Source organism: Salmo trutta, chromosome 28 (genome assembly GCF_901001165.1).
Source record: "Salmo trutta chromosome 28, fSalTru1.1, whole genome shotgun sequence".
Classification (NCBI taxonomy): Eukaryota; Metazoa; Chordata; class Actinopteri; order Salmoniformes; family Salmonidae; genus Salmo; species Salmo trutta.
The window spans coordinates 28063333-28075950 of NC_042984.1; the positions used below are offsets into that span (position 1 = coordinate 28063333).

Here is a 12618-nt window from a genome sequence, read left to right on the forward strand (position 1 = left end):
TTAGGCCTACTATATATGCTGTGACTAGACTTGGCTGACAAAGCCCTCCTATGTAAAACATGATGAGGCCTCTGAAAAGCAACATGGAATAGAGTAATATTAAAAGTAATCCCCCCAAAAAGTGACTGAAGTACAGTAAACACAATCACTGTAAAAAGTAAGGACTGAAATGACTGTTCAATTAAATTTCCTTTTTATGTATGGCCATATGTTTTTATATACTGTGCAACACATTGAATATTTTCCCTATAAAACAGCTGCCAATATAAAAAATAACAATGTGATCTATTTTATAACCCATGGAAAACCAAACAATTGACAGGTGAACTATTTAATGTGTATTTATGGACTGATTATGAGGTTAACAATTATGTGAAGGGGTTTACATGTTGGTGGTAAAGATATACATTATGGAAGTAATTGTTATTGGCGGTGAAAAATGATTTCGTTTTTATTGACATAGTTTACACAATAGATGTTTGTGTCCTATGTAGAGAGTTGTGTCTACTGTTTTGTAAAAAGTGTTTTGTGATAAAGAGTATATACTGTTATGCAAAAAAAGTGTTTATCAGTATTGTTTTGGCCATGTGGATCCCAGTTTCGCTCACATGGATCCCAGTTTCCTTACAATGTTCAAGCTAAAACTGTAAGTGCCGCCCACCACATGAGTTAGTTACAACTGCATTGTAAGTTGGGTATTTTGAGGCCCAATAACAAGAAACCATCACAGAGTATAGTGAGTGTGAGCTAATGCTAGGCAAAAAATGATCTCCTCACAAATGTTGGTCTTCTACGGTCTGAAACCATTGGTCGTCTTGACCTCAATCTTATCTATGTGACAAAAGTCACACTAACAAGTACAGTAGAGCAGCTTCAAAGGTCAGCATGTATTATAGCTGACAATTAGAAACAGAAAGGAGTAAAAGGAATGGGACTGAAAATAGCCTTTTCATTCTCTCAGGTAGAAACTGTCATCTTTAAACGGTCTGAACTATTCAGCCGTTTCTACTGAAGGTCTGACTTTTATCATGACTTTCACCTCATATATTGAACACAGAACCAATCAAGTGTACTCTCTCATCCTGCTCGAATTTGAAGAAGGGCTTTTTATTCGATATCTTTTCTAGAATTCTAACATTTTCCTTACTGCTCTGGTTTGACATTCCTTATGGACAGCGCTCAGCAGGTGATATCATGATCCGTAACATTCAGCTGAGGCATGCTGGGAAGTATACCTGTGCTGTCCAGACCAAGGTGGACAGTGTCTCCATCGCCACCGATGTGGTAGTTAGAGGTATGGCTATGCTGGAGCACCAGTAGCACAGAATGTCACATTGATCTGTTGTAGGATCCAGTAAAAAAATTAATACAATTTGAATTGTGAAATCCAACTTTTGCCACTAATGTAGCAAATGGCAGGTTTAGAATTAAACCTGGAACCTTGGGTTCTCCTACTCTCCAATAATCGGCCCATAATGTTTAGACCTCTTCGTAAGCTTGTGTTTGAATCATGACTGCAACAGTACATTTTAATGAATAAATACATTATTAAAATGTATGTGTAGAATACACAGTACTTTATATCTTATGTTGATCAACTAAGATGATGCTGTGATAACGATCTTTCCAGGTGCTCCAGACCCACCTGTGGACTTCCAGGTGACAGAGATGACAGACAGCACAGCGTCTCTCTCCTGGGGATCGGGTCCTGACAACCACAGCCCAGTCCTCACCCACAACATCCAGGCCCGCACAACTTTTTCCCTGGGCTGGCAGGGAGTCATCACAGGTGTGTGTGTGTGTGCGCACGTCTGTGTGCATGTGCATCTTTGTGCCTATCTTTATCTATCACACACACTGTATATTAAATTGAATAATGCACTCACAACATAATCAAGGTTCAAGATACATCATCACAATTAGCACACAAAGTTATAGACTGTATTTACATAGCACTAGAAGAGCCTGCAACATGCTAATTAAAGGCTATTTGTTGTCCGGGTTAGTTCCTGAACTTCTTGGGGGCAAACAGCTGACAGCCACTGTCATTGACCTCAGTCCGTGGGTGGAGTATGAGTTCAGAGTGCTGGCAACCAACGCCATCGGAACAGGAGAGCCCAGCAAACCTTCCAAAAAAGCCCGGACCAAAGACATGCGTATGTATTGTATCTGCCCCACATAGCTCCCAACACAACGATGAATGCTGAATACTGTACTATAATTTTTGCAATTTTACTCAATGAATTGTTTGTTTACATTCAAGTTGTGACGCAATATTATTAATGCATTATTATAGGAACGTGCAAGAGGTACAGTACAAGTCTATTGTCATGGCTGTTCGAAGGAGCGGACCAAAATGCAGCGTGTTCGTAGTTACACATATTTATTAAACGTGAAACTGAATGCAATACACTTAAATACTTGAATATACAAAAACAACCAACCGTGATGCAGAGAGGAAAACACACTACTCAAAAGGTAGTAACCCACAAAACCAGAAGAGAAAAACCCATACTTAAATATGATCTCTAATCAGAGGCAACGAGGATCAGTTGCCTCCAATTAGAGATCAACCCAAACAACACCAACATAGAAATAGAAAAACTAGAACTTAAACATAGAAATAGAAAACATAGAACAACCACCCAAAACACCCCCTGTCACGCCCTGTCCACTCTACTATAGAAAATAACTACTTAATATGGTCAGGACGTGACACCTATTTCCATTGCGATGTTGATGATTGATGATGAGGAGGATATTTTGTTTAAAAACTGCATGGTGACCCCAACAATGAACAGCTTTAATTGACAGATGTTTTGCCATGATAATAGTAGGAGGTATGCAGACATTGAAGTTTCTCTATGAAAACAAACACACTTGTTTTTGCAGCTCCCAAGGTAACACCATCCAGAGTGAACGGAGGTGGCGGTGGTCGCTCGGAGCTCGTCATCACTTGGGAGGTAAAGTGAACACTACTAATAAAGATGATCCGCTTGATTGGTAAAGTCATACAGATTCAGCAAAGAGCACCAAATTATATGTTGAAGTAAATTATGAATCAAACATAACCCATTCTCTGACTGCAAGTATGTTTCAGAGTATGCAGGTTGTGCCAAAATGATTTTTTACACTACTGGGCCAAACCAAGCTGTATTGAGCTGGCCTGGTTACGTATTCACCAAAGTTGCTAGAACCACGCTGAAAAGGACAATGTAAAAATGTTTTATACGAGCCAGAAAAGTACAGTTCCGGTCTGCATGGTATTATTAGAAGGTAGATGTGTATTATGTGAATGCACCGATGTACATTTGTGTTTTCATCTCTTTCTGCAGCCTGTCCCTGAAGAGCTACAGAGTGGCCCAGGATTTGGCTATGTGGTAGCTTTCCGACCTCAGGGGGCTCAAGGCTGGATGCAGGCTGCAGTCACCTCCCCCGACACCTCCAGATACATCTTCAAGAACGAGAGCATCGCTCCCTTCTCTCCGTTTCATGTGAAAGTGGGCGTGTACAATAACAAAGGGGAGGGCCCCTTTGGGCCGGTGGCCACCATCTACTCTGCAGAGGAAGGTACAGTACACTGCCAGACCCTGTTATTTATTTAGGGAATGAATTACGTGATTTTTTTTCTTTCTTTTCTAACGTTATTGAGATATTCTATATAACTCTAGAATTCTGAAATCCATCAATACCTCTACAGGGTTCAACACTAATAGGATGCCATTGAGTATTTTTTGCAATGTTTAAGTGATGCCAGACCCAGCTGAGTACACAACATACCTATTCCATCATTCCTTTTCATTTCAGATGCTATATGTATAGTGCCTATAAAAAGTCTACACCTCCCTTGGATTTCTTCACATTTTATTGTGTTACAAAGTGGGGTTAAAATTGATTTAGTTGTACTTTTCTTGTCAACGATCTACACAAAATACTCTGTAATGTCAAAGTGGAAGACAAATTCGAGTTATTTTTTAAGATGAATGAAAATGAAACACTAATATACCTGTAACTTGGCCACTCAGGAACATTCACTGTCTTCTTGGTAAGCAACTCCAGTGTAGATTTGGCTGTGTTATTGTCCTGCTGAAAGGTGAATTCCTCTCCCAGTGTCTGGTGTAAAGCAGACTGAAGAAGCAGGTTATCCTCTAGGATTTTAAAATGTATTTTCATTTTGCCTGTCCCGTTTCTTTTCATCCTGAAAAAGTGTACAGTCTTTGCCGATGTCAAACATATCCATACCATGATGCAGCAACAACCATGTTTGAAAATAAGGAGGCAGTTACTCAGTGATGTGTTATTGGATTTGCCCCAAACATACGTTTTTGCATTTAGGCCAAAAAGTGTATTCCTTTACCGTGTTTTTCATTACTTTAGTGCCTTGATGCATACATACTGTATGTATGTTTTGGAATATTTTTTATTCTGTATATTTGTATTATTGTTTTCACTCTGTCATTTAGGTCATTATTGTGGAGTCATTATAATGTTTTTGATCCATCCTCAGTTTTCTCCTATCACATCCATTGAACTCTGTAACTAGTTTAAAATCACCAAGGGCCTCATGGTGAAATCCCTAAGCAGTTTCCTTCCTGTCCTGCAGCTCAGTTCAGAAGGACGACTGCATCTTTGATGTGTCTGGGTGGTTTAATACATCATCCACAGCATAATTATAAACTTGACCATACGTAAAGATATATTTGATGTGTAATTTGTTATTGTTAACCATCTACCAATCACTCCCCTTCTTTGTGAGGCTATTGAAAAGCTCTCTGATCTTTGTAGTTGAATCTGTGCTTGAAATTCAACACTTGACTGAAGGACCTTACAGATGATGTATGTATGGGGGACAGAGGAAAGGGTAGTCATTAAAAAATCATGTCACCCCTATTATTTCACACAGATGGAGTCCATATAACTTATTATGTGACTTGTTAAGCCAAATTTGACTTCTGAACTAATTTAGGCTTGCCTCAACAAAAAGGTGAATACTTATTGAATTACTATATATATATATATATATATTTTTTTTTAAATAGTCAAATTTTTACTTCACTTTGACATTTTGAAGTGTTTTGTGTAGATCAATGACAAAAGATTACAGTTACATATATTTCAATCCTACTTTGTAATGCCAGAAAAAGTTATTTTTTAAAGTTAAAGGGGATGTAGATGTTCTATAGCCACTTTATTTCTTATTGTCAGCTATCAGTAGTTACGCATTCACTGTGTGTGTGTGACCCTAGAGCCCAGCAGAGCCCCGGGTAGGGTGCGGGCCAGGAGTGTGTCGGCATCGGAGGTAGAGGCCACCTGGAAGGCCCTGCCCTGGAGCAACAATAGGAGACGCATCCTGGGCTACGAGGTCAGATCCCAAACACACATCATAGACATAAAATGGATAGATCTGACACCACTTCAGTATTACTCTTCGTACTAGATCAATGGACTATCCAGTATTATCCCTCATTGAATTGTTACATTTATGTAGATTAAATCAACACCCTGTCTGAACAACTATCAGTTAGCGTACAGCCACACTGAGACGCATGAACATGGATGAAATCGTATATGATGTACATCATTGTTAGTTTTTGTCCGTCATTAGTACAACTCGAGTCAACTGTTTTCGGACGAGTTCAGACGAGTTGTATCTGTCAAAAGCTTTTTTTAGTTGTTTTTTATTTTTATCAAATGTTTTTCTATTTGGCATTTTGAATGATTATACAGATAATACAGACAGAACAGGTAGAGGGCAAAACATAAACGGATCCCCTACCAGATCAAAAAAAAGGATCCTCTACCAAATCAAACCCACTGCTTGCATAGAATTTGACCAAATAACAAACAAAACAAAGATAAAATCAAACAAAAAAGTAAAGAAGAGTAAAAATAGGGATACAAATTCCAATTTGGGTTGGTTTATGTAGTTGTGAAATTATCTGGGTCCATGTCTTCTACAAAGGATAGGAAAGGTTGCCAGATATTATAAATGTAATTGCAGATCCCCTAACGGAGTAGCACATTTTCTCTAGCTTTTGTGTAACCTCCTTTATCCAATGGCTAAAAGTAGAAGGAAACTGATCTTTCCACTTCAATAGTAGAAGACGTCTAGCTAGAAGAGTGGTAAAGGCCATCATCTTGCCCATAGCTGTTTAGAGTGGCCTCCTGTGGTGCCACTCCGAATAATGAAATAAAGGCAGAACATTTTGTAGGTCTCTCCAGTATCTTTGAAAACGTCCAAAAAATTGACATCCAGAAATCTGTCAATTTCAGGCATGTCCAAAACATGTGCAATGAAGTAGTAGGAGCCTGCTTCCATTGGCCACAAGTGGGATCTATTTCTGGTCTAATCTTGGATAATTTTGCCTTTGACCAATGCAGCCAATGGACTACACTGAACAAAAAGATAAACGCAATATGTAAAGTGTTGGTCCCATGTTTCGTGAGCTGAAATAAAAGATCCCAGAAATTTGCCATACACACAAAAATCTTATTTCTCTGAAATGGTGTGCACAAAGGTATTTGCATCACTGTTAGTGATCATTTCTCCTTTGCCAAGATAATCCATCTACCTGACAGGTGTGGCATATCAAGAAGCGGATTAAACAGCATGATCATTACACAGGTGCACCTTGTACTGGGGAAAATAAAAGGCCACTCTAAAATCTGCAGTTTTGCCACACAATACAATGCCGCTGATGTCTCAAGTTGAGGGAGCTCTGGCCTCACCAGAGCTGTTGCCAGAGAACTGATTGTTAATTTCTCTACCATAAGCCGCCTCCAACGTCATTTTAGAGAATTTGGAAGTAGGTCCAACCGCAGACCACGTGTAGGACCAGGACCAGGACCTCCACATCCGGCTTCTTCACCTGTGGGATTGTCTGAGACCAGCCTCCTGGACAGCTGATGAAACTGAGGAGTATTTATGTCTATAATAAAGCCCTTTGTGTGGGCCTGGCTCCCAAGTGGGTGGGCCTATGCCCACCCATGGCTGCGCCCATGCCCAGTCATGTGAAAGCCATAGATTAGGGCCTAATGAATTTATTTAAATTGACATTTCCTTATATGAACTGTAACTCAGTAAAATCGTTGAAATTGTTGCATGTTGTGTTTATATTTTTGTTCAGTATATTTTAAATTGAATTTCAGCATGTCTTAGACATATAAATGAAGAATGTATTCTCTGAGGCATACTCTGCCAAATTTCATCTGAAAGTTGTTCACCTAAATCCTCTTCCCATTGGTTCTTAAGAGAGTCCAGGGATTCCAGATTGTGCGAGTTTAATAACATTTAGACCAAGCCTATGGCCCCTTTGATATAAGGGATAACTTTAAAAACAGAGTTTAGAAGGGAATTAGTTTGTGCGTTTTTTGTTGTTGTCAGACAATCAGCTCTGTTGTCATTCATCTGGCAACGGATGATTCCCATTGAAAAAGTATTGGCTCCCTTCGAAATATTCAAACACAAAATCCTAATGTGACCACGGCCTTAGACAAGCATATGAATACTCTGACGTGACAAACTATCCGGCCTTGATGGTCATATACTTTTAACTTCTACCCGGTACAGCCCGAGGAAGATGGGTTCTTCTCTAGGGTTCATCCTCCTGGGGAGTTTATGGCCAGTGTAGCTGTGCTTTAAAAATACACTTCACTGATTTCATTGATAAGGAAAAAAAGTTGAAACATATCAGGGATGTTGACCTGTAGTGTTAACTGGTGTGTTTTGAACTGTAGCTGAGGTACTGGGGTGAGAGGGAGAGACAGGAGACAGCCAGTGTGATCAGGACCATGGGTAACCGGACGTCTGTGGTGATCAGAGGCCTGGAGGGCAGCAGAACCTACTTTATCTCCCTCCGAGCGTACAACAGTGCCGGGGTGGGCCCTCACTGTGCCACAGTCAATGTCACCACCAAGAAACCCCGTAAGTACAAAACCTACATTCAAGGATACCTGCCTGCATCCACTCCATAAAGCCTCACCCCCCACCTCCCTCACTTGAAAATAAATATTGACCCTGACTTGCTGTGTTTGAATACTCTTTGGGCTGTCGTCCTGGAGACATTTTATTTGGATAGGCCATCTATAGATACCCAATAAACTATCAATAGGCCATCAGCATCTATAGATGGACTATCCAAATGAAGTGTTCACATTTTCTTTTCTTCCAGCCCCAAGCCAGGCACCAGTGAAGATCATATGGAACACCTCAAACTCGAAGGTCATCCTCAAATGGGATCAAGTCAGAGCTCTGGAGAACGAGTCCGAGGTCACTGGTTACAAAGTACGGGAGTAAACGCGTATTTCACATTTTTTTCTTATTATTTATTAAATTATCCAGTATGTTCTAGGGTTATTCACCTATGTTGAGTTGTTCAGCACTTTTATTGGTTTAGAGAGTACCCCTTCTCTTATAAGAATCACAACAAACTTGGATGACTGAACAGACTGATTCTTATAAGCAAAGTATGTAATAAGCATAGCAGTGTTTCTGACCACGACAAGGTTGATTCTCGTAGTGATTCTTATACAGCATGTGCACTCTAGGCTATGTTGTGCAGATCCTCACTGTGTATGATTTGTGTTGTCACATCTCTCCAGGTGATGTACACACAGGACAGACACAGTCGTCCCAACGTGGTCGAAACTAACACCACGTCTCTGGAGCTGGCGCTACCGGTCAACGAGGACTATGTCATCCAGATCAAACCATTCAGCGAGGGAGGAGAGGGGAGTAGCAGTAGACAAATCACTATTCCCAGGATAGCAGGTGGGACATTCTGCCTGACACGGTTAGAGCGTTGGGCCAGTAACCGAAAGATTGCTAGTTCAAATCCCCATGCTGACAAGTTGAAAGATCTGCCGATGTGATCTTGAGCAAGGCACTTAACCCCAATTGATCTAGAGTCGCTGTTGATAATGTCCGACCCTGGCTGTGTCCCCACTCTCTGAGGGTGTCTCACGGGGAGTTGGGATATGCAAAAAAACCATTTCCAATTCACACTATGTGTATCAATACACACTTGTACATGTGTGAAAAAGGACAAATATAAGCACCCACCAAATTATACAATTATTATGAGGGCCAACTGATTTAACTTTTTGCACGAGATCATGTAATAATTGTAATTGAAATGACTGAAATAACATTAGGAACAGAACAGAATTATTATTTTTTTAACACAAGAGCTTTAATTGGATTCAATGCAAAGAAGTCCAGTATAATGGGCCCTTCTGATGTCTAACCATTATGATCCAAAATACAGTATAGCGGCGCCACCTCCTGATACATTTGAGCAATAACAACATGGTGGAAAACATTATTGCAGACCAGATGTGCATCATGACAACCTCAGCGCTATCACTCGTTATGTGTTTGTGAGGATATTCTTAATTCAATGCAGGGTTGAGGTCAATTCCACGTCAGTCAGTTCAGAAAGTAAACTGAAATTCAAATTCACATTTTCCAAAATGCATCTCTACGAGAAATTACATTACATTACCTCACGGGACAAAGTGTTAATAACAGACCTTATTTTTCCCAGTTAGTTGTTAATATCTGTATAATTATAATCTTGTTTTAAGGTAATACTCCAAATATGTAATAGAGGGCTAACAATTCACCAACAGTATGGTAACAGGAATCTGTTTTTACAAACTCCTCTAACCTTTAACCCTTTAATTCCAGCACTAGTTACATAATGCTTTCATGGTGCGTAACCGTAAATTGTTACCATACTATTACCATGTTATTACCACTTTCTCCCGTGCTGTAATGCAAAAGTGCTAGAGACATTTGGGGAATTGGAATTTCAGTTTACCTCCTGAATTAAAATGGAATTTACCCCAACCCTTATTCAGTGTCTAGAATATAATTGAACTGCACTCTGAACAGCATATACTGTAAGAAACGTGTTAGATTTGACTGGTTTTATTGCAGGTTCAATGGCCATTGGTGCAGCCCCGGAGTCTTCAGCGTTATCCATGGTCAATATGCTAGCACTCTATTTCACAGCCAGGACGTTCCTATGACAAACAGCTCCTGGACCACACTGCTTTGCATGAGGACACTGGACAAAGAGGCCATGTATCTTCTTCCTCTAACAGATACCCCCTTTGTTGACAATATATTTCCCCCAAACCTTTCATGGGAGATATTGAAAGTCCAGCTTGGAAACTGTTGTTACATAAGCAGCGTTGATAAATGCTGAAATTACGTTGTTACCGCTTTCTGTCTTTTTAAAATGTTTTCCGTAAATGGATAATCTCAAAAGTGTTTCTTTATGAAGACAATGAGATACGATGCACAAGAAGCTGTGTACGTTTCAGGAATCCCTGTGAGAGCTTGGGTCCCCCCCCAAAAAGGAGACTGCTACTTTTTAACATAATTTGGATAAGGGTACAACTGGCGAGTTAAGATGCCGCTGACCCTGGTCAGTGTGAAGGGAATTAACTCACACGCGTGAAATGAAGCTACGTTCAAGAGACCCATACCTGCAGTGATGATTGTCATTCCCTGAATCCTCAAAGACTGTATCTAGGACACCTACTGTACTGAAAAGGTTAAGAAGAGAAAACCTCTTGTTTCACTGGTGACCCCTGCAACTACCAGGGCGTCTTGACAAACCTCGTCATGTTATGGCCTGGTTTTGGACCTATGTTCCTTTTCCTGGAAACTGCACTTACTCTTACATAACATATAATATTATGTGCCATTTAGCAGACGCTTTTATCCAAAGCGATTTATAGTCATGCGTGTGTACATTTTACGGATGGATGGTCCCAGGAATCAAACCCACAATCCTGCCGTTGCAAGTGCAATGCTCTACCAACTGTGCGAAAGAGGACCACATATATCGTTATATATGGACTGTTATATACAGTATAAATGATAACATTTTGAGCCAACATGATTCCCATCCACCCAGCCTCATAATACTGGCAGCTGCAGTACAGTCAGCACCAAAATGGCTTCTGGTAGGAACTACAGTGTGGTGGAAAGCTGATAGATGGATGTCTTTTCTCTCCTCGCCTTTCCCTCCATTACAAGTGCATAAATAGCCACGCTAAGCTGTGTGAGCCAATTTGTTGTACACTGTATGTATGAAATCCTCAGGTCCCAAAATGAGCCTTATGTCTATTATCATTGTTGTTTTTATTGTTATTATTATTACCGTGTTACTATTATTTATTAATCACATGTGTGTATCCAGATATTGTTTATTAGAAATTATCCCAATTTTATTAATTGAGAACATGGTTCCTTTGGACCATTTTATGTTTTGTTTGATCATTAGTGCTCAGATATGTCTTTTTTCTTATGTCTTTCATGATTTGCATTGTAAAAGAAGTGGCAGTGTTTTTTGAGTTTTTGAACATTGTGCATATTCCTACAGTCAACTGCTGTTTGGCATGAAAGTGGTAATTGTAAGTGGCTTGGAATATTTTAATGGATCAACCTGCTTTTAATAAACATAATGACATTTTGTTTGCTTCTTTTCTGAGGGGAAATGTGATCAGATCTAATGTATTATTATTTACCATAGCAATAATGAGAATACAGATGGACAAGTTCAAACAATGTGTTCTACAGTTGGATGTATGGCACTGTATAGGCCTACCATTTTGAAAAGTTAAATACGTACTCTTCAGAAGATATATATTTGCTATATATTTGCCATGAAAAGACAAGTCTTGGCATTAGGGAGGTTATGTGAAATACAGTGCCATATTGTATAAATATGACGTTGAAGACAAATGTAAATAATCAAACAAACCGTATACAAATGATCCTGATATCATATGGTGGAATACGGATGCCACAACTCAGAAAAACATCCACAAGAAAAAGTATGATTCATGGACAGAGAACAGAGGATCTCACTCTCGTCTTGCTCTTTTCATTTAGTTTATTAATGTATGGAATGCAAGTTCACTGTACAGCAAAGACACAGCACCAAGCAATGGGGAGCAGCACAGAGCAAACATGATGTGAACTGAGTAGAGGAGGGCTATACAGATAGGGGTGAGCTCAGGGGTCTGGGAGGGTTCCGAGGTCAGCCAGAGGTCATCCAATCAGGGTTCGGCACAGGGCGATGGTCTCGCCAACGCCTCTGATTAATCATGGCTGGTTTGATTACTTGTCCAAGTTGCCAGGTTACTTCAACATGTAGGATGAAGTTTCCCTTAGATACTGATCTAAGGTCATGATTAAGGTTAGGACTTGGGTAGGGTAAACTGATGCTAGATGCACCCAATGCAGACTGCACCGCAAGCTATCTAGAGCTCATTGAAACTCTCTAGTGTACAGTAGTAACATTGCCACTTATTTGAAACCAATTTAATCCTCAGAATACTGTACAAAGGAATGCATGGCTGTTGACATTGGTTTCGCCACTCCTAACCCCCCGACATTGATTTTGCCACTGTGATTTGTAAAAGATATCGAACATAAATGCAAAAATGGAGCTTGGCTGTCTAATGCGATTCAACAGTTACACACCACACACCTGGTAACAGTTGAGTTATGTGTCCCAAAGCCAACTTTAACTTGTCATAATCCTAACATGGCACCTTCAGCTCAGCCTATGCCTTTTCGTCTAAATGCATTAACTCGGA

The 12618-nt window shown here is 39.9% G+C and overlaps 1 protein-coding gene across 4 annotated transcripts in view; it reads left to right on the top strand.

The window, feature by feature from the left end:
- cntn3a.1 (contactin 3a, tandem duplicate 1) overlaps positions 1 to 11486 on the top strand; it is a 110977-nt gene extending 99491 nt beyond the window's left edge. For 2 of the 4 annotated variants that reach the window (XM_029719452.1, XM_029719454.1), the window contains exons 14-23: positions 1177 to 1294; positions 1631 to 1789; positions 2007 to 2156; positions 2893 to 2963; positions 3336 to 3570; positions 5247 to 5362; positions 7738 to 7924; positions 8172 to 8284; positions 8602 to 8770; positions 9941 to 11486. In XM_029719452.1, the coding sequence (XP_029575312.1) occupies positions 1177 to 1294; positions 1631 to 1789; positions 2007 to 2156; positions 2893 to 2963; positions 3336 to 3570; positions 5247 to 5362; positions 7738 to 7924; positions 8172 to 8284; positions 8602 to 8770; positions 9941 to 10032 (1410 nt within the window). In that variant the 3' untranslated portion in view covers positions 10033 to 11486. Of the gene's footprint in view, positions 1 to 1176; positions 1295 to 1630; positions 1790 to 2006; positions 2157 to 2892; positions 2964 to 3335; positions 3571 to 5246; positions 5363 to 7737; positions 7925 to 8171; positions 8285 to 8601; positions 8979 to 9940 lie in introns of those variants that run through there. The other 2 variants (XM_029719451.1, XM_029719453.1) reach the window with 1 other exon arrangement.
- The last annotated feature ends 1132 nt before the right edge of the window (positions 11487 to 12618 follow it).